General features: G+C 35.0%; 1 protein-coding gene across 1 annotated transcript in view; it reads right to left on the minus strand.

Annotated features, from left to right (window-relative positions):
- Window positions 1-207: 207 nt before the first annotated feature.
- Window positions 208-27,383, minus strand: part of PSMD14 (proteasome 26S subunit, non-ATPase 14) — a 47,289-nt gene continuing 20,113 nt past the window's right edge. The window contains exons 4-12 of the mRNA XM_069861236.1: window positions 24,777-24,848; window positions 24,348-24,467; window positions 23,169-23,239; window positions 22,052-22,202; window positions 9,843-9,950; window positions 6,489-6,563; window positions 4,078-4,203; window positions 2,777-2,839; window positions 208-643 (exon numbers count right to left, since the gene is read on the minus strand). Of these exons, the coding sequence (XP_069717337.1) occupies window positions 545-643; window positions 2,777-2,839; window positions 4,078-4,203; window positions 6,489-6,563; window positions 9,843-9,950; window positions 22,052-22,202; window positions 23,169-23,239; window positions 24,348-24,467; window positions 24,777-24,848 (885 nt within the window). The 3' untranslated portion in view covers window positions 208-544. The remainder of the gene's footprint in view (window positions 644-2,776; window positions 2,840-4,077; window positions 4,204-6,488; window positions 6,564-9,842; window positions 9,951-22,051; window positions 22,203-23,168; window positions 23,240-24,347; window positions 24,468-24,776; window positions 24,849-27,383) is intronic.

Below are 27,383 nucleotides of genomic sequence, written 5' to 3' on the forward strand. Positions count from 1 at the left end.
TTCAGTGTTACTACAAATTTTATTTACTTTTTAATCGCAATGTCAGTATCTGGTATTCAATGGCAGCCAAATTTCATTACAGAATTGTTGCTGTCCTAGTAGTTAATATCTCAGTAGTTTTACAGTGAGTAGAAATAAACCTCTCCTAACAGTTTTCTTACAGTTAATTCCTGCTGTGCTGAATTGTTTTCCATCAACAGCAATACAAAAAAAAGCCTTCCAGAATTTAAGACAGGTTTGTAAATGTATTTTTATTATGTTGCAACAATCAAAATATATATGTACTACTGATTTTTCCCCCAAATATTAAATGAAAACGCAATACATTTTTGCCCACATTGTGTTCTTGAATGCTTTGTAAAGACCCTGACATAAAGAAACCAAAGCAACTGCACAATTAGAGACTGAAGGTGTTATAGTGCTACACTTACATTGCAAATGAAGTCAGATGTCTCCATTTAATCAAATATAGCCTCAACAGTCTCTGTGAGTATTAGAAACAATAAACAAATATACACAAAAAGCATCACAAACAGTAAATAGGTTATTTAAATACAACAGTATCCAACATAGCAGCTAAACACTGGACAATGTTTGAGGTCATCAGCACATCCACATGCTCTTCTAAATGACGTTTGGGGTCCTGAAATACAAAGAATACCATGAGAGAAATAACCAAAACATTGCTGAGGGATTTCACTCACTTCAGGTGTATTTAAGACGATGGTGAGTTAAGGAAAGCAGACCAGTAATTTTCCATTCTAATAAGCCCTAGCAAATAACCAAAGTTTGAGGAATGAAATTTTATTAGTCAATACTATCGCTCAGATAAGGTGAGGATAGGTTTATGATGTAAATTTCTATCCCACATCTGAGGAATAACTGACAGCTGTGAGTTTTAAGGACAACACAATATGCATCTCACTAAGGCCAATATTTTATCTTTGTTTACTGTACATTGCAATTTGTTTTCAGATCTTTGTACAAATGTGTGTTCTAATCCTGTAAAGACTAAAGCATAATCTAACACAGTCTTTGAATAGTTGTGTTGACTGCAAGAAAACCAGTATACACTAAAAAAATGAAAAAAAGCACAATATTATGTTCAAAAATTCTGAAAAATTGAATGCTAAGCCTGAGCAGTGTGCTGAAAATACACATACACACACACTGTTACTCAGCTGACGTAGGCATTTGTGGGCATCTGCATAGAACGAGAAGATTATTTCTAGTTGAAATAGCAGATCACGCACTTCTTCAGTTTCAGAATTGCGATTAAGTAATTAATCTCCAAATACTGAAAAATTATCCGGCACATTTAAAAAAAACCATCTCTAAACTTCATTGTAGTATTATTGTACCATTCTTATGTGTAAAGAAATTAAAATATGGAAGACAATCACGTGTGGAAATTTTACTATATTAAAAAGAACTACTGTCAAAAACTAATTTGCATAAAAGTGAACTAGCAAATCTATGTAAGCTGTTCTCCTAAAATAACTAATTTTCAAAGATCATATTTTTCCAGTATTCTCTCTATTCCTAGCAAATTATGCAACCTAATAACACAATATCCTAATTGTGAGCAGCTGTTTGTTTGTAAAGCTTTATAAGTTGCATAAAAAACACACGTGGAAATTACTTAACTAACTATATCGTAATTTAAAGAAAAAAAACCTTTTTACTGATAAAATTAAGTTATTTTTAAATAACTGCATCAAAAGAGATTGTTTTCATACATGCACAAAGAGTTGAACAACCAGTGAAGATCAAATTCTATTTGAGATGACATCATAACCCTTAAAATACAACCCTTCTTATATGTTTTATTTTATATATGTATTTGTGTAGGTGTGCATGAACTCCATTGTTCTGAATGCCACAGAAATACACGAGTGACTGAACAATAGTGCAGATGTGTTATGACATAGCTGCTAGAAGCTGACACATAAGAGCAATCCAGAATGCTTTAAAATTCTTCTTCTGCTACTAGCAATACTGGTTCTTTAAGGACACACTGGATAATTCTTAAAGCTATTTCTTGTTTCCATTGCCCTTCTCGAATTTGAACACAACCTCTTACAAAGTTGTCTTGCTCTCCTCTCCCTCACCGAAGCACATTTCCTCAACCTTTATGTTGAAATAAAATGTAGAAATAGTTTTGTTGAGTCTTCTCTAAAGATGTTACATCCTAACACTGCAAAGGGATGGAATGAATTGAGTGGGTGTTTTTGCTTTCAGCTACGGTCCTGAAGTGTTTTCCATCAACAGCAATACAAAGCAACTGCTGCTTACTTGCATACATGGTGTACTGGAGATAAGCACTGACCGTGTGTTCAGGAACCAAGGACAGGGGTGAGCTGGCTCTTAAGCCATGATAATGTATAAGTAATGCTCCCACCTTTTTTCAATTATTATTGGTTTGGTTTTTTTTTTTTTTTTTAATAAGCCTCCACAGCTTTGGCCTCTCTGACACAGACTTGGAGAGCTTCACGCCTCCTCTTGGAAAAAAAGAAGAACTATCAGATCTCAACACTGCTCCTCAGCATGTAACACAAATGCATGTAGAACGTGACTTGCAGCTATTCTGCCAATTACCTAAAGTCAAAAGCCTTGTTTCTTACACAACAATCCTGAATAAAAATAAATTCATTATGTGGAACATTGAGAACATCATGCACGTACAACTAAAATCACCTATGCACATATAAAAAACTTAATATTTAGAATGAACGAAGCATATCATTCCACCTCACTCTAATTCATCACACCTCACCTGCTTGCCAACATTTTTTATTGCCAGCTGTTCAGGTGTCATCTTATCTTCTTCTTCAACAGCCTGTGAAAGAAACACAGAAAAGGTCAGTGTTTCATATTTCATTTACTTTTTCCCCAAACCATAAGATTATCAAAATATAATATTCTTTCTCAAAAAAAAAAAAAAAGGAAAAAAATAAAGAAAAAAATCTAACAGCAACACATTTCAGGAAGTCAAAAGGAAAGGTACTTCAGCTTTTCAGAAGACGTGGTTTAAATTTCTATGCGTTAGTGCAAAAGATAAAGGCAAATACTCATGAATGGTTTTACTGCCAGATATTCACAAAACTGTTTTTAAGCAGAAATCTTTAACTATTGATACCACTAATTTAAGATCATTGAAGATAGTTGAACTAGTAAAGCAGAATCAAAAATAACGCTACCTACATTGTTTCAGCTACTGGAGGTTTGGTCTCAGTAAATTTTTATATTGTTTAAAGTCATTTATTTTAATACATTTTTATCATGTTCTGTTGTCTCCAAACACAGTCTTTATAAAGCAAATCCAGTAACTTAACTAGCGAATGTAATACTGAAATTTGTTTTTAAGGACTACTTAGAAGTTAAAAAAATTGCACTCGTAAAGAATAACTGACATGCTTACTACTCAAGAGTGCTTTCCTGAGATCTAGTATTTATTAAAAATATTTCTAAGTGTAAGAGTCAGTATTAAAACAGCACAAATAACTGTGATTCCTCTTTCTTTCAACACCAATAACAATTTCTTTCCCTAAAGAGAACACTGAATTAGGCTCTCGGATGTGTTCTAAATACTTACTATCTATCTACTGGAATGACTCTGATAAATAACCTTTATTCTGCTATACTGAACAAGTAGTCCGTGACTGAAGGAATGACGAACACTATCAACTGCTTATTTTCATGTACAGGAATCTCATTCTCCTCACAAGGTAAAAATACCACACTGATGTGATTATTCACATTTCAGAGCAAAAGCTGTAATTCAACACTTTGGTAGTTGCCTAATAGGCAACTTAACATAGAGATCTCCACAAAGCCATTAAAGCCACACTTGTGTCTAATTTAACCAAAACCCAGGAAATTCTTTGCCCAAACAGATGCTATAAATCAAACAGCAAACAAGGTCCTGCAACAGTTGTTTTGGTCTTATAGCCTAGTCCTTTCCGACTCATTCTGAATAAAGCTTGTGATAATGAACTTCTTGTTTCTGGAATTAAATAATAAGTTTCTTCCCTTCATAAACACAGCAACAGTTATAGTATCATGGGATATGAGTACCTTGTTATAATTCTTAGCTAATTCTAACATCTCCTTCACTACTGTTTCATTGAGTTTGCAGTGTTCACTGTAGTCCTGAAGCGTCAAACCTTCCATCCAACTCTTCTTATGCAAATTTAGCAACATCTGCAAAATAAAACCTCTTTAGAGCATTTATTGTAAAATACATTCATAATACTCTGAAGATCTCTGACAGAAAAACAATTTACAATAGTAAGAATGTAATAAAAAAATATCGATCTTGCTATTTTTAATACAGGAAGTGCAATAATCAACTATTCTGTTAGAGCAGACTATAGATTTTGCATAAGTTTTTAAAGATCAAACTTCTTGAACCCCAAGTACAAAAATGAGGCATATAAACCAGGGTCATATTTACTTTGACAGGAATACTTATATTTTCTTTTGTGGTCTTATTTTTTTCTGTAGGTTGAGAATGCACAATTCCAATGTAGGAGAGCTAACAGAAAGGTGAATATTTTAGCTGCCAAATAAGGAACGGTTGCAACTTCTGGCCTCTGACAAACTCAAAAAATGTTTTCATGCTTAGATAAAATGTACAAAGTAATTTTTTAGGCTTCACTGATTATCCTGAACTACATGCAAGAAGCTGCTACAGTTGTGAAGCAAACTTCAAACGCAACTAAAGCATGACTTGTGTGCGTTTGTCCTCCTATAAAATAAATAGCCCTAAAACCAACAGGATACAGTGATGCAGTTTTGACAGTGATAAACACAAGGACTATTAGAACTATCTGAAATGTTCTACTCAACACACTGATGTCTTTCTTGAAAAGGTGAAGGAATAGCTACAAAGACAATTTTCTGATTTTCACAAATAACGAAAGTGTATTTCATGGATGTTCTGCACATTTGAGGACTGCAGGGAGGACCCTTTCAGCAAATGGTTTCAGCTCGCCTTCAGTTTGCGAACATTTACAACAGACACCTTTGAGAACCCATATGCCCTGTAATTGCTATCACCTGAGTAAAAAGGCCTGTTTCATCCTACATACAGCTTCCAAAGAAACCTGGCTTTGGAACATATGAAGCGAGTCGAAAGTTTGTGTCATAACTTGTTATTAGCAAGATCTTAGTTGCTGACAGAAGGAGTTGTGGGCAAACTGCATATGGACAGTTTAGCTAGGCTATCTGGATTTAAAAATTATGGTTTGGTGTGATCGGCTCCTCATCCAATACATGAGGCAAATACTACTCTTACTGCAGACGGAGATAGCAGATCACCACCACCACCACCACATGAGGGAGGTTTGAGATATGTATGAACCTGCCTTATGAAAGATGTGTGGACATAGTTGCTGCTTCACAGACTGAAGTTTCTCTAACTTGGTCAAGACTGTTCTCCTACTTACAAAGGTAATAACTTATATATAAAAAGCCAATAAAGAAAATACAAACTTGGAACTTCAGAAAAAAAGTGGTCTGGCCACACTGTTGTATTTGAGTGGAAACAATAACCTTTGGATGCTTCTGGGACATTTCCTGAGAGGTGGTTTTGTTGAATCAGTTACCCTCCTCAGTAACAGTGAGGTATTGAAAGTCTGATAGTGTCCTAAAAAGGGTTATAAATTTCACAAATTCTTTTCAACTCCCGAATTTGTATATATAGTCTTCCACTATTTAAAAAATGGGTGGTTTTTTTTAAATTACTTCTAGCCCTCTAAAGGTCAAAATTAAATGAGGAAACTGTTCTGACTATTGCATCATAAACTCTAACTCCGAGATCAATTTATAAGCCTAACGAGGCCATGAATATACACAGGCATAACAGAGGACAGAATGTGGCTTTCAAGAATTAATTTCTGTAGACAATAAGCTTTTTTTTTTTCTTTGCTTCTTGGTTAAGGCTGTCAAGCTAGATTTTACTTTTAACTGAGCAAGTTTGATATCAAAGTGACAATATTTGTTGTCAGTAGCAGAACAATGTGCTTTCTGTAAATGCATGAAGTTAAGCAGGACATCATTACTTCAGGATATTCAGTGAAGTCTTATGGACCTCCATTCATACCAACTGGAAGCACCTTCTCTCAAAGTAATTATAGCCAATGAAAACCTGAGATTCCTTAGTTATGCAATTCCGTTCTGGAAAAGATGGTTTTCCAGCTTCAGGAATACCAGCTTGTATAAACCTAAGGCAGCTCACGTCTTCCAGCTTCACCATGGAAAACTTTAAACTTTGCACAAACATGCTGAGTACAGAGAACGTGAGGATTTCCCATGAAACGTGGACAAAAACGTTGCCAAATTATTCATATAAATAGTAGAATGTGATTTGAGAAGATTTCATCATCTCGGCTACGTATCTAAGTGCTTTCTGGAAGAGACGCCATCTACTCCAGGACAGTGAAAGCAAAGTATAAGCAGCTGAAACAAGAATACTGAACAATTACCTTCTGTTCTAGCTCATTCTTCCTGTAGTTGATGGTGATGGAATAGTAATGTCTGTTCAGTCCATGAATTAGTGCCTGTAAAATGCCGGGAAAAGTTTCCATAAAAATTACCCACCAATGAAATGAAGAAATATTAGAAAGGAAGAGTTCATTTGAATACAGCCATCTTCAAACATCACTTAAATAAAGGAAAAACCATGAAACAACAAATACAGAGATAGTGAGTAGATATCAAGTAAACATACCTGTTCCTATTTCTCTTTCAGTGTTTGTTAACTGACATACTTCTTATTTCTAAACCACTGCTTTTTTCACATAGTAACAACTATCATAGGGAAAAGTGGTAACTGCCTGCAAACGTTTGACCAATACATATGCACAAACATATTTCTCTCAAATCCTTCCTCCCTTAATTTCGGTTATCACTACTATTAAAATATAAGGTTCTTCCTGTTACAAATAAAGACTGTTGGCTTTCTGTTTATTTATATCCCCTTTCAGCATTCCCAAGTTTATTCTCTAAAGTACAATACAAAGAGATAGTAGCTGAACCAGTGATTATATCATCAAGCACCGATCAGACTGCATGCATCAAATTAATCTCTGATGTTAACGCTAAATTCCTTTTTTTAACTTTAAGTGAAAAAACTTCTTTCTCATTATAATTACACCCTTTGCAAATATGCTTTTAAACTTGTATGTTGCAATTTGATCCACTGAGACTGGGTTAAGTGGCACCTGTGTGCACATATCTTCCATTTTGCTCATGTGCATTATATAATTCGACATCTATGACTTAAGGATGAGTTGGACTAATATTTGGGAGATTGGAGGGGGTTAAAAAAATCCACAATAAATCCTCATCACAACTAAAATTCTGTTTTTTCAAATAAAATTTTACATTTGAAGTATAAATTCAGAAATGAGACACGGTAAATCATACATAAAATACGCAGAATTAGTGGTAAATATTTCTTATGTTTCAATCACTCCACCTATTTATGTTTAAGCGTATTCTTTAGAGCTATGCAGAATGAATGTGTATTTGCATCTTATGCAACTTTATTTTTCAGCATTCCAAAATTATCTGCATGAAAGCTGAAAATGTTCTCATATATTCACTTCAAACAGATTTATTTTGCAAACACATATACAAAGACACAAACAGCAGTTATAGATAACCATTACTTGTACCACTTAATTGTAATTATAATTGTAAAATACAGGATTTATCATCAGTACATTAACTTACAGCTGAAACTACTAGCAGTAAGTAGTTTCCACTGCCATTTTCTTATCCCGCTCAAAATGACAGCACGTGAGAGTTTGGGATTTGTGTTTAAACGTCCTTGCCTTCCCCCACTATCCTCTCTTTTCTCTCTCCCCTTCCAAAATCATTATTTTGAAAAGAGTGGACAAATGTAAAAAGTAAACCATTGTTCTGCTTCAAATTTGAACGGCAGCTGTAGTGTAGCCACTGCAACAGGTTAAATTAACACAGAACGCTTTAAAAGCAAAACTTGTTCTTCATGTGTTTTGTTTCAAATGGAAATCATAATTCAATCAAACCTTACAAATTAGATGCATAAAGAGCAAGTAAAAAAGCCTCTTGATAAAGGAACACAAGAAAGCCACAAAAAAAGAAATGAAGTCAAGCCATGTACTATCCTGAGATTTTAAGGGATGTTTTATAATCCCTGCTTCTAGCCCAGCTGAAATCAGTACTAAGTTTGCTGCTGAGTTCAACTGGGTTAAAATTTTATTCACAATCTTAGAATAAAAGCAAAACAACACTGCAAGAGTTCCTGTATTTTTAAGATCAGGCTATCATTTTGAACTATGATTTTTAGCTTAACAGTGACATTTGCAACAGCTCACTGTCAACTTGCAAAAAACCAACACAAACAAAAAGTAAGCACTTTAACAAGAGAAACCCAGAGCTCCCATGGCCAAATTATAACATGCTGGAGTGACAGTGATCTTAAAATAATGCAGTTGCACAATACAACAGGGGTTTTTACAAGGGAGATCGCTATGCGCCACCCAGAAAAGCCCAGTTAGAAAAGCCCTGAAACATGCAGGCGTGGGCTTGCCTGTATCCAATCAAGTCTACCAGTTGCTTATTTCATACTTATTATAGTTCACAATCTTTAATGATTCAAAAATTGGAAATAAAACACAACCCCCTGAAGCAGACACTCTTTTACTGTTATGATTTTTTTAAACTATTTATAGAAATGCTAGCTAAGGGTTTCAATGCATTAGTAATAAACAACTGATCTCTTGGAAGTTAGGGGTATTGTGATCTACTAATTCCTAAACAACAGCTATCGTACAGCATAAGTTTAGCTCTTATTTCAGTCCTACTATGACTAGTGTACAGACTTTTTCTAGGATGTTTATTCAGCAGATAGTACTTGTTTAAGTAACAGATCAAAAGAGCAGGGATAGCTTCATTGTTTCAAGTATACCTGCCTTTTAGAATGCATAGAAAGGGGAAAAAAAAAGTTTTCTGGAGAGAAAAAAGGAAAAATAATTGATGTAGAAGGAAAGACACAGATAAAAGCACTAATCGCTCCAGAGGATGCTTGTTTTGGGACAGAAGCTGCTTCTTACAATAGGTGTTTGCTTTGTTCAAGACCAGCATTTTTGCCTTACTAGTGAAAGTCAACTTCAGAAATCAAACTTTGAATATTTAAGTTTCACAAATGCTTGTAAAGATACCTAAGACAGCATACTCAAAAGAACCATTGCAGTTGAAGTCGACCAATCATCCTATTTATCCACTGAATCTCCCTGCACCATTTTTCAGCAAATTACTGCATTACATAAAACTCAGAGATTAATTATTCAAGACAATCCAAGGCTAGATCTAGATTACATACTAAGCAAATACATATATAAGCATACAGTAGAAAAACAAAATTATTAATGAAGAAGGAACTTCCCCATAATTTGCTTCAGAGTAATTTATAGTTAGGAAAGCTGAGATATTAATAAGCAGCAGTTTTTAAACTGCATTACTGAAAACAGTACCTACCTTGTCTCACATGGTATGACATCTATTGTTACTTTTAGAAGTTTATATTTCCATAAATCTGTAATCTAACCTTTGCAGCATATATTTATACATGCATTCACACTTAAGGTAGCTAATTTAGGGCTCAATTTTAAACACATGTATGTTTTTTCACATGTATTACTCCATTGATGAATCACATAAATTATAAATGCATGCAGAAAAACACTATAGAGAGAACAACAAACAATTGGTACCTTACTGGCTTTAGGTACCTTTCCCCAAAATTGCTGAATAAATCTTGCAATTAACGGGACTATTAACACTGGGTTTACCTGGATAGATGGCTTGTTTAAGTGACCCAGATTTGAAGTTGTTTGTCTTGGTTCATGTCCTAAGACCATCATATTAGCATTGATCAATCTGAAGGCATCAATAACAACCTGTAAAAACAAGATGTCAAGTCAATTCTTTTTAGAAAATGCAACTAATAGTGCCAAGCAACAGTGGACAAGGCACAATCAACTCTCATCTGTTTTTGGCCTTTATCCAGAAAATCATTTAATTACAATATTAATAAAAAAAGAGCCTCCTGCTGGCTATGCTATCAGCACACTACACTGCATTGTATTGTAAAGTGACACCAATTATTACTTTTTTCCATGGTGCTGTAAGTTTTATATACGTGACATCACCGTATAACATTGAATTTTTATGTATGCTTACTCTAAGCTTCAAAGGTATGCATATGTTTGTCACCTAAATCTTATCCAATCAAATTGAATGACAGAGAGAGACTAAAACTGAAAGTGAGCACAAGCTAAGGGACCAGGTCTAAAGCCCAGCCCTGTCACATCAATTATACTACCACAATACTTGAAATGACAACAAAATTATAGCCAGCAAGGAACTTGCCCCATGTATTCCCTTCTAGTCAGATGCTTTTTGCTTCTTGTGACTATGAAAAGGTCTATAAACTGTCTGATGGATTAAAAAGTCCTTGTCAGTGTCATGCTCAGGAGTAAAAAGTAGAGTAAAAGAAAACCAAGGTCATTTATGATTTAAAGGTACATGGTAGGCAGTATTCAGTGCTACTTCACTGCAAATAAGGTAAAACCATCACTGATTCTCATTCTGTCCTGTGCTGAATTGGTCTATGAAAAGCTCTGGAAACAGCATTTCATGGCCCCATGCAATACAGGCCAATCCCCTACCCAATACCAATGTGAGGTGAAACAGAACTGAAAATGTATCAGCAAAGCACTCAAACCCACCATCACTAGGTCCTGGCCACTACAGATTCATAATCACGAGATAACCTTTCTCCTTTAAGTCCCAGCCTTTTAACTGGACCAGAGCATGTAGAACCTTGTACGCCCACAAAAACTGTACCAGGCATATTTTGCAGGCATCTTGTCCTGCACATGTTTAAGAGTTATTCCAGTTCATTAAACTAAACTGTTTAAAAATCTTCTTTTAACAGCTTTTACTACAATAGCTTTTACTCTCTTTCTCTCCAAACCACAGGCAGAGTAACAAGAGATGCATTTATATGTCTGGTTTGCTATTTTGAGGAATTAGACGTGAACCAAACTTTTGTGTTGAACAAAATCAACCCCTACCACCAAAAGGCCACAGAGAAAGAGACACTGAGTCTTTCACCTTGTTCTAGCATTTTCCTCTCCATTTACACAAATACTAATAACTAAACACACAGGCAATTTATTAGGAGTACAATATAACTAATGAGGTTATTTATGTGGAAATAAAATTAATTGGCAAGTTTTTATAACAAAAAGAAACATTTATCAAAGGCTAAACTGACAAAGCCTAATAACCTATCACCTGTTTTATTTACTTTTGAGACATAGCTATTTCAGCCGTGTTGAGTGACACGGTGCCACTAACGGCTATTGCCTGGGCTCTCAGCTGACTTGCCAGATCCATATGCACATGTCAGATTAAAACCGTATGCAGAAAATGTAAAAAAAAAAAAAATTAAAAAACTACCTTCTTTATTAAAAATGTTGGGTTGTGACACAATTAAAGTGAGTTAACAATGATGTTTTCCTGAACAATGATAAAACCAAAACACAATTCCGATTTAACATGCAGCAGAAGCGTGCCATTGATACAATTGCTATGAAAAAGGAGTTACATTTAAAAAAACTTAGTTCTCATTAAGATCTGAAAGATTCTTTGTATCTATTTTGTAGTAATATACAAAATAATTGTATTTTTTCCATTATAATCACTATCAAAATTTTCTCCTATCTCAAAGCACTTGTGACAAGCTTCTGTGTTCCATTTGAACCAGATGCTCTGATTTATGAACACCTGGAAATGCCCAACCACAACAAACAGGCAGTATAAATTAAAAAGTCAAGCAAAGCAAACAAATTCCACACCACAGGTTCTCCAGAGACCAGCTAGATGGGGGGGGCGGAAAAAACAGGCAAGTAAAAATTTACCCTGAGGAGCAAGATACATGAACTTGGCAGTACACCATAATTAGACGGAGCCGCTTCATAACATGCTAGCAGCCATGCTCCAAGATTTGAATTTAACCGAGGACTTCACCGGACAATCTTGAGCTTATTGAAGAACAAATGCCATTGTCCAGCATGGATTTTTTGAGGATTTGATCCATGTAAAACAATACCAAAATCCCAAAATAAGAAACTGATTAAACTTGGTTTTGATAATAAATTCAACATTTCAGTTTGTGTTCACAAGGTTACATTTGGATAAATCTCACACTAAAATACGAGAACTAGCTCCTAAAATATTTGAGTGACACTGAATATTATTCCAGCATCTTAATTCTGACCAGAAGTAATTTTCTCTGTTTCAGGTACTAACTATGCGGGAAAGGACTGCCCGCTATATCTGTCCTCCTGAAGGAATGAAATGCAAGTATTTTCTAAGTAGAACACATATCAATCGAACAGAAAGTGGCATGAAATATGAAAATGACAACTATCAAGCTTTAAAGAGGAATAAAAACTGCATATTTCTACCACCTTAGAAGGGTACAAAAAGTGTGTATGTGAATATTTCTCATCTCATTTGCACTGTGACGACCACTGGTAACTAAATACTTTAACTACACTAAGATTAAAGAAATTTGCTGCTATCACTATAGCAACCATCTTTAAGAAACTAACATGCTCAACAACCTGGAGGCTAAATTTAGACCTAATACGCAATAAAAACATAAATACAACAATAAATCTACATATTCACTTCTATAAAATGTAATTGCTTTTTTCACAGTGAGCACAAATCAGTCCTTCCTTTAGAGGATTATATCAAAATAAATAGACTCATTAATGTCCAGTGTGCTAATGAGCAATGGGTGAAGTAGGTGTTAATTATGCCACAGTAAGATTCAAGAAAAAAACCCCGACAAACATTTGGAGGTGTGTGCAAGCTGAAGTCTCCTCTCTGCGTTTGTGTATTTTGAAGTACAGCGTGATGCACTCACAGGGGACAGCAACATGGTCACCTCGTATTCTACCATGGAAACTTTGACACAGTATTTTGAACAAAGAACATGTAAAGATTACTTAAAAGCAGCACAAAACCCCACTCAGTAACACAGATTATTTTTTTTGGAGGGGTAAGAAGTCAGTATTCCAAAAATTTTAAGCATTCATTGTACTTTAAATACCCAATGAACTGTACACTGCTTTAGTAAAAACTACAGTTTCCAAGCTTCATGGTAAATTCCATCTCTGTAAAGACACAAAAAAAGTTAAAGAGAAAACTATGGCATCTGGGATATTTTCCAGAAATATGAAAGTGGATTTATTTTAATGCTCTTCTATACTGCAACTCTTTCAGCACTCTGACCATTTAATTTTCCCTAGTGCAAATGTCTCCAGACTTCTCAGAGGTCATTTCAACAGCAGACAGCTTATAACAAAACCATTAGCAGTTTGGCTAGCTTAAGGAAACCTCTTACTTTCCTTTTTTGTTTATTATCACTGCATGAATCTGCAGCATATGAGAGTTTATAATTTCTCAGGCTTGTTAAATTCATGTTAAAGGTCTGTTTTCTTGTTGAATAAATTTTGTTCATATAATGCTGCCTATTTCATATACTGAGTCTTTAATAGCACCTTTGGTCTATGCGCAACTCACAGATCAAAACAGAGGACTAAAATAGGGGTTGATGATGCTATTTACATGTGTGATTCCTGCTGTCTTCTTGTTAGTAGCTTTAATATAATAGAAGACCTTGTCTGTTTTGTAATTAACACATCTTTACTGGAGAGATATTTGGAAGTGATTGCTGTGAATATACTGGTTAGTAAAATAAACACAATCACACACCACTTTCTGTTATCAGACAAATTTGTGAATTGTACACATTATACTCCAGATCAACAAACTGTGATATAACAGCCAAGTAGAAGACACATTTATATAACCCTTTATTTTTCTGAAAATATGTATTCAATCTGACCTTGCAAATATAATTAGCTTGTGGGATGTGTGGATTTCAGTACCATGAATGCTTTACTAATTGCAGCTCTTGGAAATAGACACTAAATATTTGGAAGCTGCCAATACAAAATAAAAACTGCATCTTTTTGTACATCTGTCTTAGCTTCAAAAAGCATAATAATCTAAAAAACAATAACTATATGGCATTTTCCAAGCATTTCTCCAGGGTCAACAACCCACAATAGAGCCTGCATAAGATTTTTTTTTTTAGAAACAAAATTTACAATTATCTTCTGTGTACTTAATAAAATTTGAGGATAGCTATATAATTAATAGATTGTGAATAGCTATGAATTAAAAGAAAAGCACTAGACTCATTTGCTAACTAGACAAAAAAACCCCCTAGCCTTTTATAGTCTACACATAGTTATTAAAAATAATGGTGTGGTTAAATCCTTACCGTCCTGATTTATTTTAGATTCTTCTAAGAGTGCAAATGCCATATATAAATTTTACTACTTTTTCTAAAACATGTCTTCATAACTTTGTTGGGTAACTGAATAAAGATAATTCAAAGAGTACTTCACTCAGTTGATTCTATTAAATCCCTCCAACATCAAATCTACAGACAATATTGAGTAGTCTTGTTTTGCAAGACCGACTGTATTTTAATGGCACATTTCAGTTAGAAATAAATCGGCCTTTTTTGTTCAAATTAAAAAAAAAAAAATCTAACATCAGTATTTTTTCCAGTGAAGAATCTATGACATATGGAAACTATCTTTAAAAATGTATTGTGTCCTTGGAACTCAAATAGCCATATATTGTTCATGCCATATGTTTATGAACAAACATACCACTGCAAAGGATATAATGTGGTTATGCCAGGTGCAGAAAGAAGAAGTAATGTCCCATCTAAAATCTCTTTTATCACCTGCAACCGACCTGTTATCAACTGCTTAGATTGTTTCTAGATCCTTTAAAAATGAAATGGAACATGTGACCTGAGAAGTGCAGCTCGGGTTTATGACCATTTCGTTATTTATGCTGCCATGCACTCTTAGACAACTACAAGCGAAGAACATCTTCTGTCCCCTGTAAGCCCACAACATAAAAAATTCAAAGAAATCTTACTTTTTATGCCATTTCCAATGAAAAGCACTAAGAACTGAAACTGACTCATGCCAAATGCATATCACTGAATTGCTGTGATTGTGAGTTTGAAGTTCGCAACATGGAAATTATTTATAAAATGTCAATTTTAACTCTGGAAAATATATTCCTAGGAGTATGTGCATTTTCCTTCTCTATCCTCAGAGAATTGCTTACTTGTGGTCAAATCCGCAGTACAACTTGAATATCCATACTGTGAGGGGAGAGAACTACAGTATAATACATTTATCTTGACAAGTGAGGGCATGCATCCACAACTCCCAAGCAGCAAAGCCACAAGTTTTAAAGCTATATGCCTTAATGAAGATAAATGGACTATTCTACATCCACCACGGCGAAAGGAAATTAAACATTTAATACTTTCCAACAAAAAGTTTTCTTGGAACTTTTTTTGTTTTAAGGAAGGGCATGAACTGAAGTAACCTATGGGAACAGTTTACTAGGTAAGCACAGATTCCTTAATTAAATCACAGCAAGTCCAAAGGATGTTGCATAACAGATTTTAGAACATCAGCATGGATATTAAAAGTTTTGGCACCCCATTAAAAAAAATTAGGAAGTAAAACATACAAAAGACACCGTTCTGAATATGTGCTGATTTAAAAAAAAAAGCCACCAAAAAAACCCCAGTAACACCCAGTAGTATACTGACAATAGAACAGCTCAATACTTTGCATTTTATGTCTAGCTTTGGACAAAACATATCCTGAACTGAAAACACCAAGGGGCCTACACCGTCATGCAGATGCAATCCATCTCTTACAAATGTAGTTCTTCAGGGAAGAGAGCATCCATCCTTATTGACTCAACAGTAACCACACACAGCATAAACATGCCTAGTTCCTTATTCTCTAAATCAGGCTCCTATCAAAACTCCGTTCTTGCCTAGAACAAATTAGGATGTTCCTGTCTCTGATATGCAGGTTACTGCACCAAATGCTCTGTTCACTCAACAGTAAGAAATACCACAGTGCTGTAGGAGTATCCAAATGTACTAGACGTTGTACAAAATGTACAGAAATGTTCCCCATAAATTTCAGCTGTAATTACTCACTGTAAAGTTATCTTCTCTAGTTTAGAATTTTTGCCTTTACAATAGTAAAGTGTTAGCAAGTCCAGTTCTAATAAAGAAAGTTGCTTCAGGTATAAAATGATCGTGACAAAATTGTAGGTATCATGTTTTAAAATATATTTTCTTGTAAAATATTATCTGCTTAACACTTCACAATAAACAGAAGTCTCCAAAGCAGTAGTGACAATATAGTCAATTTATTGATTTGTTTAGTTGCTATTAATTGATACTTTCAAGCCATACCCTAATGACTGTTCAATTAACCTTTGTCTGGGGAGGATATACTAAGGTAAAGGTTATTAAGACAAATGCATTAAGTGGGGACGGGGAGTTGGGAATATAAAGAAAATCTTGTCAGGTGGCTCCAATCTACTTAAAGTTCTCACAAACTTAACCTTAATGGGCTATTTTAAATTTCAGGCATTACATTAGTTTCTCTCCACATGTCTAATTTTAAGGATTGCTTTTTTTCCGCCTTCTTAAAAAAGTTACTTCCAATCCCATAGTTAATTCAAATAAGCAAGGGAAAAGCACAGGTTCAAAAGAGAAATAATAGCACTGATAAAAGAGTGGAGGTCTGAAAAACTGCAGTCTTTCAAAAAACTAGTGTAAGACTTATGTCCAGTTGAAGAAAACTCTTCAGGCTAGAAGATAATTCCAACATTCAGAAGAGTAATTGTTAAATCTCTGCCTGCTTCTGGTTTCACTCTTTCAGACAATCAAGTGATTACCAAGCGATAAAACCATTCACGTACATATTTGTTTTGATAAGTTGGAAAGAGCTGCAACACAAACTGTCTCAGAAAAGGTGTTCAGATGCTTTTCCCCACGTCACCAAGCTGAGATAGTGTAGTGTACAGAAAGTTTTAACTAAACTGCAACGTAAAACTAGCACAGCATAAGAGAACAAAACAATTTGCAAATCGCTATTCTTATGATCAACAATCAATGAAATGACCATCTATTACTCTGAAGAGTTAAAAACTGAAACTAGGTATTAACACAACCATATAACCCATATACATAACTAATTAAATATAAGTTGTCACCTAGATTTAGAAGTACCAATGGGCAAAAAGAGGAAATGGGGGTGCTTTATGGAAGAGGTCATCACAACAGGTCATCCAACAAACTAAAAAACATATGATTTATTGGTTTTGCAGTAGCATTTTATCCTATCTCTACATAAGTTTTGCCCCTTCTAGAAAATGGACAAAATCTCATTAGCACAATAAGAATTATGTTGGAATACTACAAAATTTCAAGTATAGTATAGGAGCCACCACACTTCCACAGTAAGCACAGAATGCTTTACCATTCTAAATAGAAATCCAAATAAAGATATTATTTTTTTCTGTTAATAGCTCAGAAGGACTTTGATACCTTCACCTTGCTCAAGACCTTGGCTACGGATAGACACAATTTTGCTATTGAATTCCAGCAGCAACTCAGCTAAACTCTCTCTCCTTGGCTCTTCATTTGTACAAGCAGGATAAAACCATCAGCTTACACTCGCTCTCCTCTCTCTCTCTCTCTCAGCTAACAGTAACTTTAGGACATTTAGGACAAATAATATTTTTTTTAAAAATACATACAGCGTAACTGTCCTTCTTTGGGACTTCTAAAAGCAGGAAAAAATATTTTTTTTTGCACTTTAAAATGAGTAAAAGAACAATTAATGAAATTAATCACATTTATCACTTCTTTTACAACAAAATTCTAAAGATCTTATGAATTGGAAAAAAGAAAGCAATTTACGACTTCCACTGAAAAGGAACTGCTTGTACAAAATAGTTTTAGAATACAGTCCACATTCTGGCTACCCTTTGAAGCATTAAACCTTCCAGTTCCCGAAGGGGTTACTCGGACCAAAGAACAAGGTTCTTCAATGATGCATACTGCAGGAGACAGTGGTATTAAAACTGAAAAGCGAAGCTGTTTACTGTAGACAAGAAAGAAAAAAACAATTGCAAGAATAGAAGTATTGGAAAAGGTATTTCCATGAGGCTGCTGCATCTCAGTATTAAAGAAGACAACACCCTAGGTGAGCTGTCAATGCTGATGCTATGCTCTGCACAAAATTGGACCAGATTATCTCCTGAGATCATTTATAAATTAAAGTATTTTGATTTACCTGGCTACCCAAGTATACACACTTTTTCTTCCTGTACCCTCTGAACAAGATTAAGATAAGGATTAAATACCATGAAAAAACCTCTTTAGTTAAAGTGGCAGGATATGGTTTAAGCACAAGATTAAGATGCACGGCACATCTGTTTATCTGTCAGGTGGTGATTAAGACAAAGTAGAATTTATAAAAATGTATTGAAAAGACAAATGTTACTCTTTTCGTAATTTAACATATGTGAATGCAACACAGTAAGCTAATGCTTGTGGAGTTAAAGATACCATGTTACAGTGGGTTTACCGTAGTGGTATTTTCCTTAAGAGGTGAGGAACAGCTGCTAAGTTGAGGTCCAAAAAAAAATTATTTTTAACTTTTGGCAAAGGTATAAAGTTCTCTGTACAGATATTTCAAAATGTATGTTGGAAATAAATATGTAATGTCAATATTTAGCTTTATTCCAGATCTTTAATTAAATTACTGTTTCTGTGGAATATTCTAAATAAGTATTACAACTTCCATTGCACAGACTGGAAAACTGGAGGGGGTAAAAGGAAGGTTTATTAGTAAGTACAAGACAAAGAAACAGCTACCCAGGCTGCCCCACGGGCCATATTTCAGCATGTTTATTTTGACTTCATTCACAAAAATCTAATAATAATAATAAAAAAAGCCCAAACGTAAAGCTGTTGTCCCTGGGTTCTGCTAACATTGACCTTGAGATTCATCAATCTGTTGTGAGTTTATTTTATAGATACCTAGAACAGTATTAGCCTAAAAATTGCAACGTATTGTACACAGCTATGAAAAAAAAACATGCCACTTGCACAAGAATATGTATGTAAAGTAATAAGATCAGTAGCTAGAATTACTTGTCCTTCATGTGTCCTACCGTATTTATTTAAGAATATCCCAGTCACTAAAGCAGTCGGCATTTAATACACAGATCTATAGGAGGGTTTTATTTTTACGTAAAGATTTTATATTACTTAATTTTTGCTCATTGGCTTTAAGAAGACATAAAATGACTTCTTTTAAGCTCACGAGAATGATATGCATTCTTGTCTCTACATTGCAATCCTACACCCCTATAGGTGTTTGGAACACGTGCATCCAGACGAGGTCAGCTAACAGAGAAGTTGACAAGTTTTCGCTTTCTACCAGCAACAGGGCAAACTGCTTCTTAATGCTGTAACCAGTCAAGATGAACCTAAGGCTCCTCATCAGAATTCATTTCAACTTCCTGACACATGGAAAAAAAAACCCTGCCCCAGTTATTCATCCCCAGCACAACCATGACTGCCTCACTGACTACAAGCCACAGCAATTTACGTGGGCGCGGACCTGCCCCAAGGCAGGTTTAAAATTAGCTAATATGTTGTTCTGGACTTTGTTTTTAAATACATCTAATCTCAGTCAAAACACACCATATTAAACTCTTCTACGCCACATGTTCACTATAATTTTTGCCAGACAGTTATGCTAGTAAAAGGTATAATGAGTAATGATCTTGGACTGACAGAGTTTTATAAACGAGCAAAAGCCCACCAGCACAGTGGCTACTACACCAGCAATATTACCTCCTCCTTTGGCTGGTGCTGAGAAAAAGCAGGTACTTCCCTGATACAGGCTTAGCTCGATTCCTCTAACATACGAAGAGGCACTGGACACCATATGAAGGCAGCTACGCACATTAGACAGTCAAATCTGACTCAAGAAATCCACCTGAGCTCTAATACACCTGTTCTCTCAGTTCATCTAAAATCAAAATACATTTTAATATAAGTGATCTTGCCAGCCAGGATGACAAAAGTCACACACACTGCATAGCCTGATCTCACCCCCAACATCAAGAAATTAATTAAAGTGGTATTCATAATTGGGGGGGGGGATTCTTTCTATTTCTACTTCCAAGCTTCTAAGGATCTGTTTTGTTTTTTTTTAATGTGAAACCTGAGACTGTAATTTAACCAAACTGTAGCAGCTAGACACTTACAAAAAACCAAACATTACAAGACTTCCAGTGATCTCAAGTACTGTCAGCAATACCATGAGAAAGGCTGTAATTAAGAAATGTTGAGATGGACAAAAATTCCAGAAATGTTTAGATGGACAAAAATTTATTCACATTCAAAATAAATATATCAAAGATTACTTTCTTGAAGAGAACAAAGATCCTCAAAGATGACACCTATGTCAAACAACAGTGGCAAAAAATATTTTTATTTTCTTTTAATAAAAGCATGTAGTGAGCAAGTGTGGTATAACAGTAGTGTGATTTTACTGGGAGGCTTTTCTCCCTAATGGATTTATTAGCTAGCAAGGTCTAAATTAATTAATAGCTCCCCAAATTATATTTTGACAAAATAAAAAGAATCCTGTTTCAGCATTTCTATTGAAGTGGGAAAATAACAACAGGCAAAATGGAAAAAAGTTCTAGAAAAAATAAGGGAGCATAATTAAGGGTTCTACTGCATCATTTTTTTCCCTACAAAAACTACCTAAATCTTCTACACTTTATGCAATTTAAAAAGCAGCAAAATTGACTGAGATATCCAATAACTTCCAAATAATCAGAAGCTATTAGTTTTCAACTGCTTGTCACAAAAGTAATTTTGCTATAAAAATAAGAATTAAAAAAAAAAATTAAACAACTGAAAATGCAACTGTAGTTTCAGAATATTCTCTTATGAAGTTAAGAGATTCCTTAGTGGAATTGTTTGCTACCTTTAATTTGATCTGTCTCACAGGAAATACGAGACTACAGCTTTACAGAACTTGAACACTTAGCTTTAAAATATTTATAAATTTGCATTAATATCATCCATACATAGCGTGACGCATTTCAATAATTATTCTACAATACAATGGGAGTGCATGCTCAAACAAAACACCTCAGCAGTATTTTAGAGCAGTAAACCACCTAGCCAATTTCTGTACGTTCTGTAGTTTTTCTAATCCACTCTCCCTGTGGTTGAGCAAAATCGAATTGCCTCTCACATTTGCAGACAGCTCTGTGAAGGTGATAATAGAGCTGCTCCCTGCTGTCATGAGGCAGGAAATAGGAAAATGGCATATGGGGCTAGAAAGAAATAAGAAGAGAACTAAACAAGAACAAAAGAGATTTCAACAAAGGACAACTATAACCCAGTATGCTTTGCAGTTAATCTCTTTTCATAATCATTTAACATACTTAATCATTTATATGCACACTCCTTAAACTCAAATGCTTGATACCAAGTCTTCTGTAAAGTTTTACTGCCTAAAACATTTGTAATAGAAATTACAAAAACCATCCTATGCAATGCCTATAAATCAATGCCTTATTAGTTAGTGCCCATGTTAACGGGCTGAACCTTTCCTAATCTGTTAGTAATTAATCTTAGATTTTGTGGCTAAAATGTATTTGAAACAATGTATACTTGCATTACTAGTTGAAAACATGTTGCGTGACACATGAATTCCAAAATATTAAGGGAGGATTATGATTGGTTATGTGTACTGACAATATCAAAGACTTCTAGCCTGTTTAATGACTAGTAATGCGGGATATGGAATAAATTAAAAAAGCATATTTAATTTACAATGAGAACCTTTTTTAATTTTCATTTTTTAAGACAGAACAGGCTTCCAAAAAGTCAAGAACTTATACATCTATATTCATTTATACTAAATTCTACCAAAATACCTTTAAAAAAAAAAAAAAAAGGTGCCTACTATACCTTTCCTTTAACACTCTGAATGGGATCCACCACCACAGCAACAGCTCTTTCTGATAAGGCTTCAAAGCTCTGCTGAGTATTGATATCTACACCAGACAACCAACAGCCAAAGCCAGGGTGACTATGATACCAACCAACTACCATCTCAGGTCTGAAACAAAGAGGACATTGAGATTCTTAGAAATAAAAACACATAACACGAGAAGAAACAGTAATGTATCAGGGCATAAATTAGGATGAGCTGTGAAAAAAACACCATTGGAAATATTTTAATGACTCACCATAATATGGTGAAAACATGGACATGAATAAATGCGACAAACGAGGGCTATCATTAAGGGATGCACATTAGCAGTGGTAGATCATGCTTTCAGTATTTCACCCTGTTACCACACCTTCCCTGAACCAGTTTTTACCCTTTCAGCACTTGAGTAAATATCTACTCTTTAACTCCTTGGCGTCGAGGTTTGAATTTTCACGGCAGAAAGTCCATTTCAGACATGGACAACGGGAATCAACAGTGGGAAAGGATTAAATATCAATTAAACCAGCAGTAGAACTAGGAACTCAGTCAAAAAGCAATTTGCACTGTTCTGTTCAGCTGCTGAGCCTTTTGCTAACATTAATTTTGAAGTTTTTCCCACAGTAAAAGAATTTGAGCAAGTAGACGACAACTGTTGAGAGGCAACAGTGAAATAAAATTTTGTTTAAATACTACAATCTTTTACCAAATTATTTGCCTTTTCATTAAAATGCTTATTTATAAGCTACACATTTGTAATTTTTTATTATTAGTTAAAAGAAATTTTTAAAAATCGCTAACTTTTAAGCAGGTACTGTTTCAGTAACTGTTTATACTAAACTGAGCAGCATTCAAATATTTCTGTGCAGTAGCAAAGCTGTAGCTTTAACACGTGTGACAATTTCCTGACAATTGAAATGCATGAGGTGAACTGAATTGCATGCTATGCTACTCATCCAATTTCTGGACCTATTATTTCTTTTTAAATATTAATAACAACCCCTAGTTCACTATATTTTACAGAAAGCCAGCTGTTTCTTCTAAACAAGTTGCAGGGAGTACTTACCACTGTCAGCCCTCTTTAGGGGTACTTACCTTCCCGTCTGTTTCAGCATATCCAACATTTTTGCTTGAAATACAGGATCAACTGCCTCCACACTGACACCCTGATGTAGAAGAGAAATAAAAATCATGGTACTTGTAGATAAAGTAATACTACCTTTTAACTTGTTACTTTCCAAAAAACTGAAACACCATTCATAAGTATCTGTTTAAAAGGACAACCTGACTACTTCAGAACTACTTAAAAGAACATCCTTAAATGTAAAACATAAATTTATTTCAAAGTGATTTTTAAAATGCTAAAACAAAAAAAAATAACTTAAAATAGCAATTCCAAGTACCTCTGCTATGAGTAAACAAGATTAAATGGATATAGGAATCCATCTTTTATTCCACTTTGTTCTACAAACTCTGGCCTGTTGTTTCTCACAAGTTCAGCTCTACAGGTTATATTCAATATAAATACCACATACCGGCTTTTTTTTCAGATTCTACTTATACTATTGCACATGCATAGAATAAACTCACAACAAAAGAATTCAAAGTTTAAATATTTAATCAATGTACAGCCCTGAGTTAAAGGGATCTGTGCTTCTTTCAAGAAGAATATTTCATTGAAGTTACACAAAAAAGCATAAAAATATCTCTTCATAATACTTTTACTCAAAATTGAAATAGATTTTTTTCCCCACACCACAAAAATGTCGTTTAAGAGACATGCCACTGTAAGAACTGTCAAAAAGAGTAAGTATGAAGTATATCTATAGCGTCATCACAATTAAGGGCATGATGCATTTCTAATCAAACCTTTACATTTGAGATCCTTCCCCTGGCTCTTAGCTTAAGACCTGTTAAGAGTTATCAACTTAAAAATATTTTAAGTGATGTCATACCACTATATTTATACATATGCAAAGACAGAATAGATCGCCATATTCATATACACACTTAGGTACTAGACTTTGGTAAAAAGAAAATAGCTTTAACTTTTTTTTTTTAACTGAAGCCCTTAAATCCAAAAGATTAAACATTATCTAAGTATAAACTGTCCTAATAGCATCAATAATAGAATTTTACATATTTGAATTATACCTAGTGGGTTATACCTTAAGACTACTTAAGTGAGGTAAACCTGGAAAAGCTCTTATAAAAAGTATTTATCATAAGGTAAAACCAAACAAAACTATCAAGGTCTAGCTGCAAAGAACTCACCGTCCCCGACTGCGGCATTGCAAAAACATCAATCACTCTCACAGTGTAATCATCAACAAATTCCCCAAGCATCAGACCCATAACTTCCATTGGGACACCAGCACGACCATGCTTCAACATCTGGAATTGAGACCAAATGACACCGTATGTTTAACTAACAGGACTTCGACTTCTTTCAGCCTCCCTTGATGTAAGTATAATTTGCAACATGTAGCACTTTTGGAAACTGAAAGGAACCATGAAACAGTTAAAAATTATTCCAACAAAAAAAATTAAAATAAAGTTTGTTATTTTGAGTATTCCACTCAGCTTTATTTTAAAAATTAGTCTGACCAACAGCTTAGGAGCATGATTACATAAACTCTGGACAAGTGACTAGTGCTCTACCTCCAGCACTATACACAGATGCAGTACACACAGAACACTTACTTTTAGCAGCGCAAGGGAAGAGATATAAACCTGTTCTGCTGTATCGACTGCAGGAGCATCTGTTGGTGGCCCCTATGAAAAGAATAAATAATTATTTCCTCCCACCATTGTTACGCCACTGTTTCCAAACATTTTCTTTTGTTTTCTATATTACAAAACTTACCAAAAGAAATGCATAGAGGAGAACTGACTGTAGGTTGGATGCAGTTCTTACGAACAAAACCAAGAAAGCACTAATTTACAGCACCTTTCTCCACTCCTATTTCGTAAAACAAGTCACCTAGCCCCCATCCCATCTCCCCCACCCCAAAACCAATAGCAACCTAAAGAGCAATCTAACCATAATCGGTCGAATGAAAACCCAGCAATTATTGCACCAGGTACAAGCCTGTTACAAGGCAAGCAGACTAAGAGTCAGATAAGTTTCCATTAGTCAGCCTTGTGGCAATGCTAACCTTTCGTCAGCTGTAAAATACAGCCAGTTCTCCAATTAACTATGCCTTTCTTGCAGTGGTGTGAATGTAAATGCTGCTGGGCTAGCATGATTAACTGGCACCAACACAAACAGCAATTTCCCTTTGCTTCATCAGCTTTCAGCTAAAGAGGACTTGCAGATAAAGGCTATGGGAGTACTTTGCAGATACACTGGTACAGTGAGAGAAAAAAATGGACCTCCAATCCCTAGGTGGAAAAGCTGTGAACAAAATACTTTGCTCTTTGCCTTATGAGTAGTTATTCAAAAATTAGCACAACTGTCCCAGGTGTGAATGATTGGTTAAAACAGGTTCTGTGTACTGCTGAAAATGAAAAACACAGGAGGCAGCAGTTTAAATGTCCCTTTCTCAAGAAGCAAGACACATTGCTCTTATATTCAAAATTCCCTATCAGCATACTTCATCCCAGCCAATTAACAGCATATTCATTATTTGATTGATTGTACACAACAAATATCCTCTGAATTACACAAGGTTACTTCTGTACTAAGTGATGTAAACTTGGAAGGGTAACAAAGCAGCTATGGAATATGGCAAAAATGTATTCTCCACAATAACGAGGGAGAAAATGGTGCTTTTACACAAGTATTTAGCACATTTGGAACGTTGACTCCACAGTTGTGAGCAAAATAGGGCAACAAAAGAAAAATATGGAGTAAATTTTTGATTTTTCACTTAAAGTTGGAAAATTCAGTACAACATGCCTCCCGTTGACATCAAACAGAAGGCATAGCCATGGACACAAGTCATCACCCGCTGAAGATAAAACCAAAAACTTAATCTGCATATTGAATTTGTACACTAGTTGTCCTTTCTGCATCCTTTCACTCTACACACACAAAAACATCATCCAGTCTTCAGAACACTTTAAAGACAGTAACAAAATACAGCTGTTTTTTCCCCCACTTCCAGATTCAATCTTTATGTTCTGAAACTCACATACATGTATGGGTCTGTGTCAACCACAACAGCTTCCCAGCACCTTTAAACATTTATTTCCAACTCTGATACTACTGACCGTCACCTCTTGATATTTGTTCTCCCTCGCTTCTCACCACTGTTAATTCTGTCATTTAGGCTTTTCCACCAATCATCTTCCTGCAGGTTTAACTTTTCACCTTCTACAATATTCTTGCCAAAGACCTATTTTTGATCAATTCCCCCTCTTCATTGAGTACTTCTCTAACCAGCCATAGCCCAACAGGAGAAGAGTTCCTCTAACACTTATGATGAAATTCTCTATGAGCAGTTCTTCAGTACAAGATGCACAGAGCACCTGAATCACTAATTCCAGATTTACTAAACTGCTTGAGTGACAAAGCTTCAAATGCCCAGTCATTTTCTGATATCATTACTGTTTTTTTATTCCCATAAACATGCAAGTTTACTTTTGTAATTCTATCTCTCCTGCTTTAAGTCTATCTTACATGATCATCTTTTCACTTAGAAGTCTAAACACACTGGAAAGCACAAAGACTCACATTTCCACTTAAACACTGTAAAACGTTAAGCAAAGATGAGTCAATTAAAAAAAAACTTATTGGTTTGTTAACCCCTTTCTTCATACATAAGGCCCTCTTCTAGTTTTCTACCAGTTCTAGACCAGAGAGAGTCCGAAGGGAACGCAAAAGTACAGACACAGTAACCTTCTGCTTAAGGAAGAACCATAACATCCATGCAGTGACCACCATACGTATTCTGTATTCATCCTGGATTTTGTTTAACATTTCACTGTAAGCAAGCATCTCATTATTTTATAAAATACTGAATTGTGTAAAGAACAGCATAAAAAAACCCACAACTCCCCAGACTAGCATAAGGAGTTCCGTGATTTCTGGAAGGCTCATGCTGATGTTTGATTTTGATTAGCTTCTTTAAAAGCCAGGAGCTTGAACTGAAGTCTATTCTGCAGACTATGGCTCTTAAATAGGCTCTCCTACATGGAGTCTCTGATGCCTGTTAAGGTGGCAGATCACACTAACACCCTTCGTGCCGCTGAGGCATTACTCACATCTCTGTCCCCTGTATAGACACCTTTGTTCACAACTTGTAAGAGTTTAATTATTTTTCATAACTTTTCCCATTTTAAAATCTATTTAAAATCAGTCAGTAG

This window comes from Phaenicophaeus curvirostris, chromosome 7 (assembly GCF_032191515.1).
Source record: "Phaenicophaeus curvirostris isolate KB17595 chromosome 7, BPBGC_Pcur_1.0, whole genome shotgun sequence".
Taxonomy (NCBI): Eukaryota; Metazoa; Chordata; class Aves; order Cuculiformes; family Cuculidae; genus Phaenicophaeus; species Phaenicophaeus curvirostris.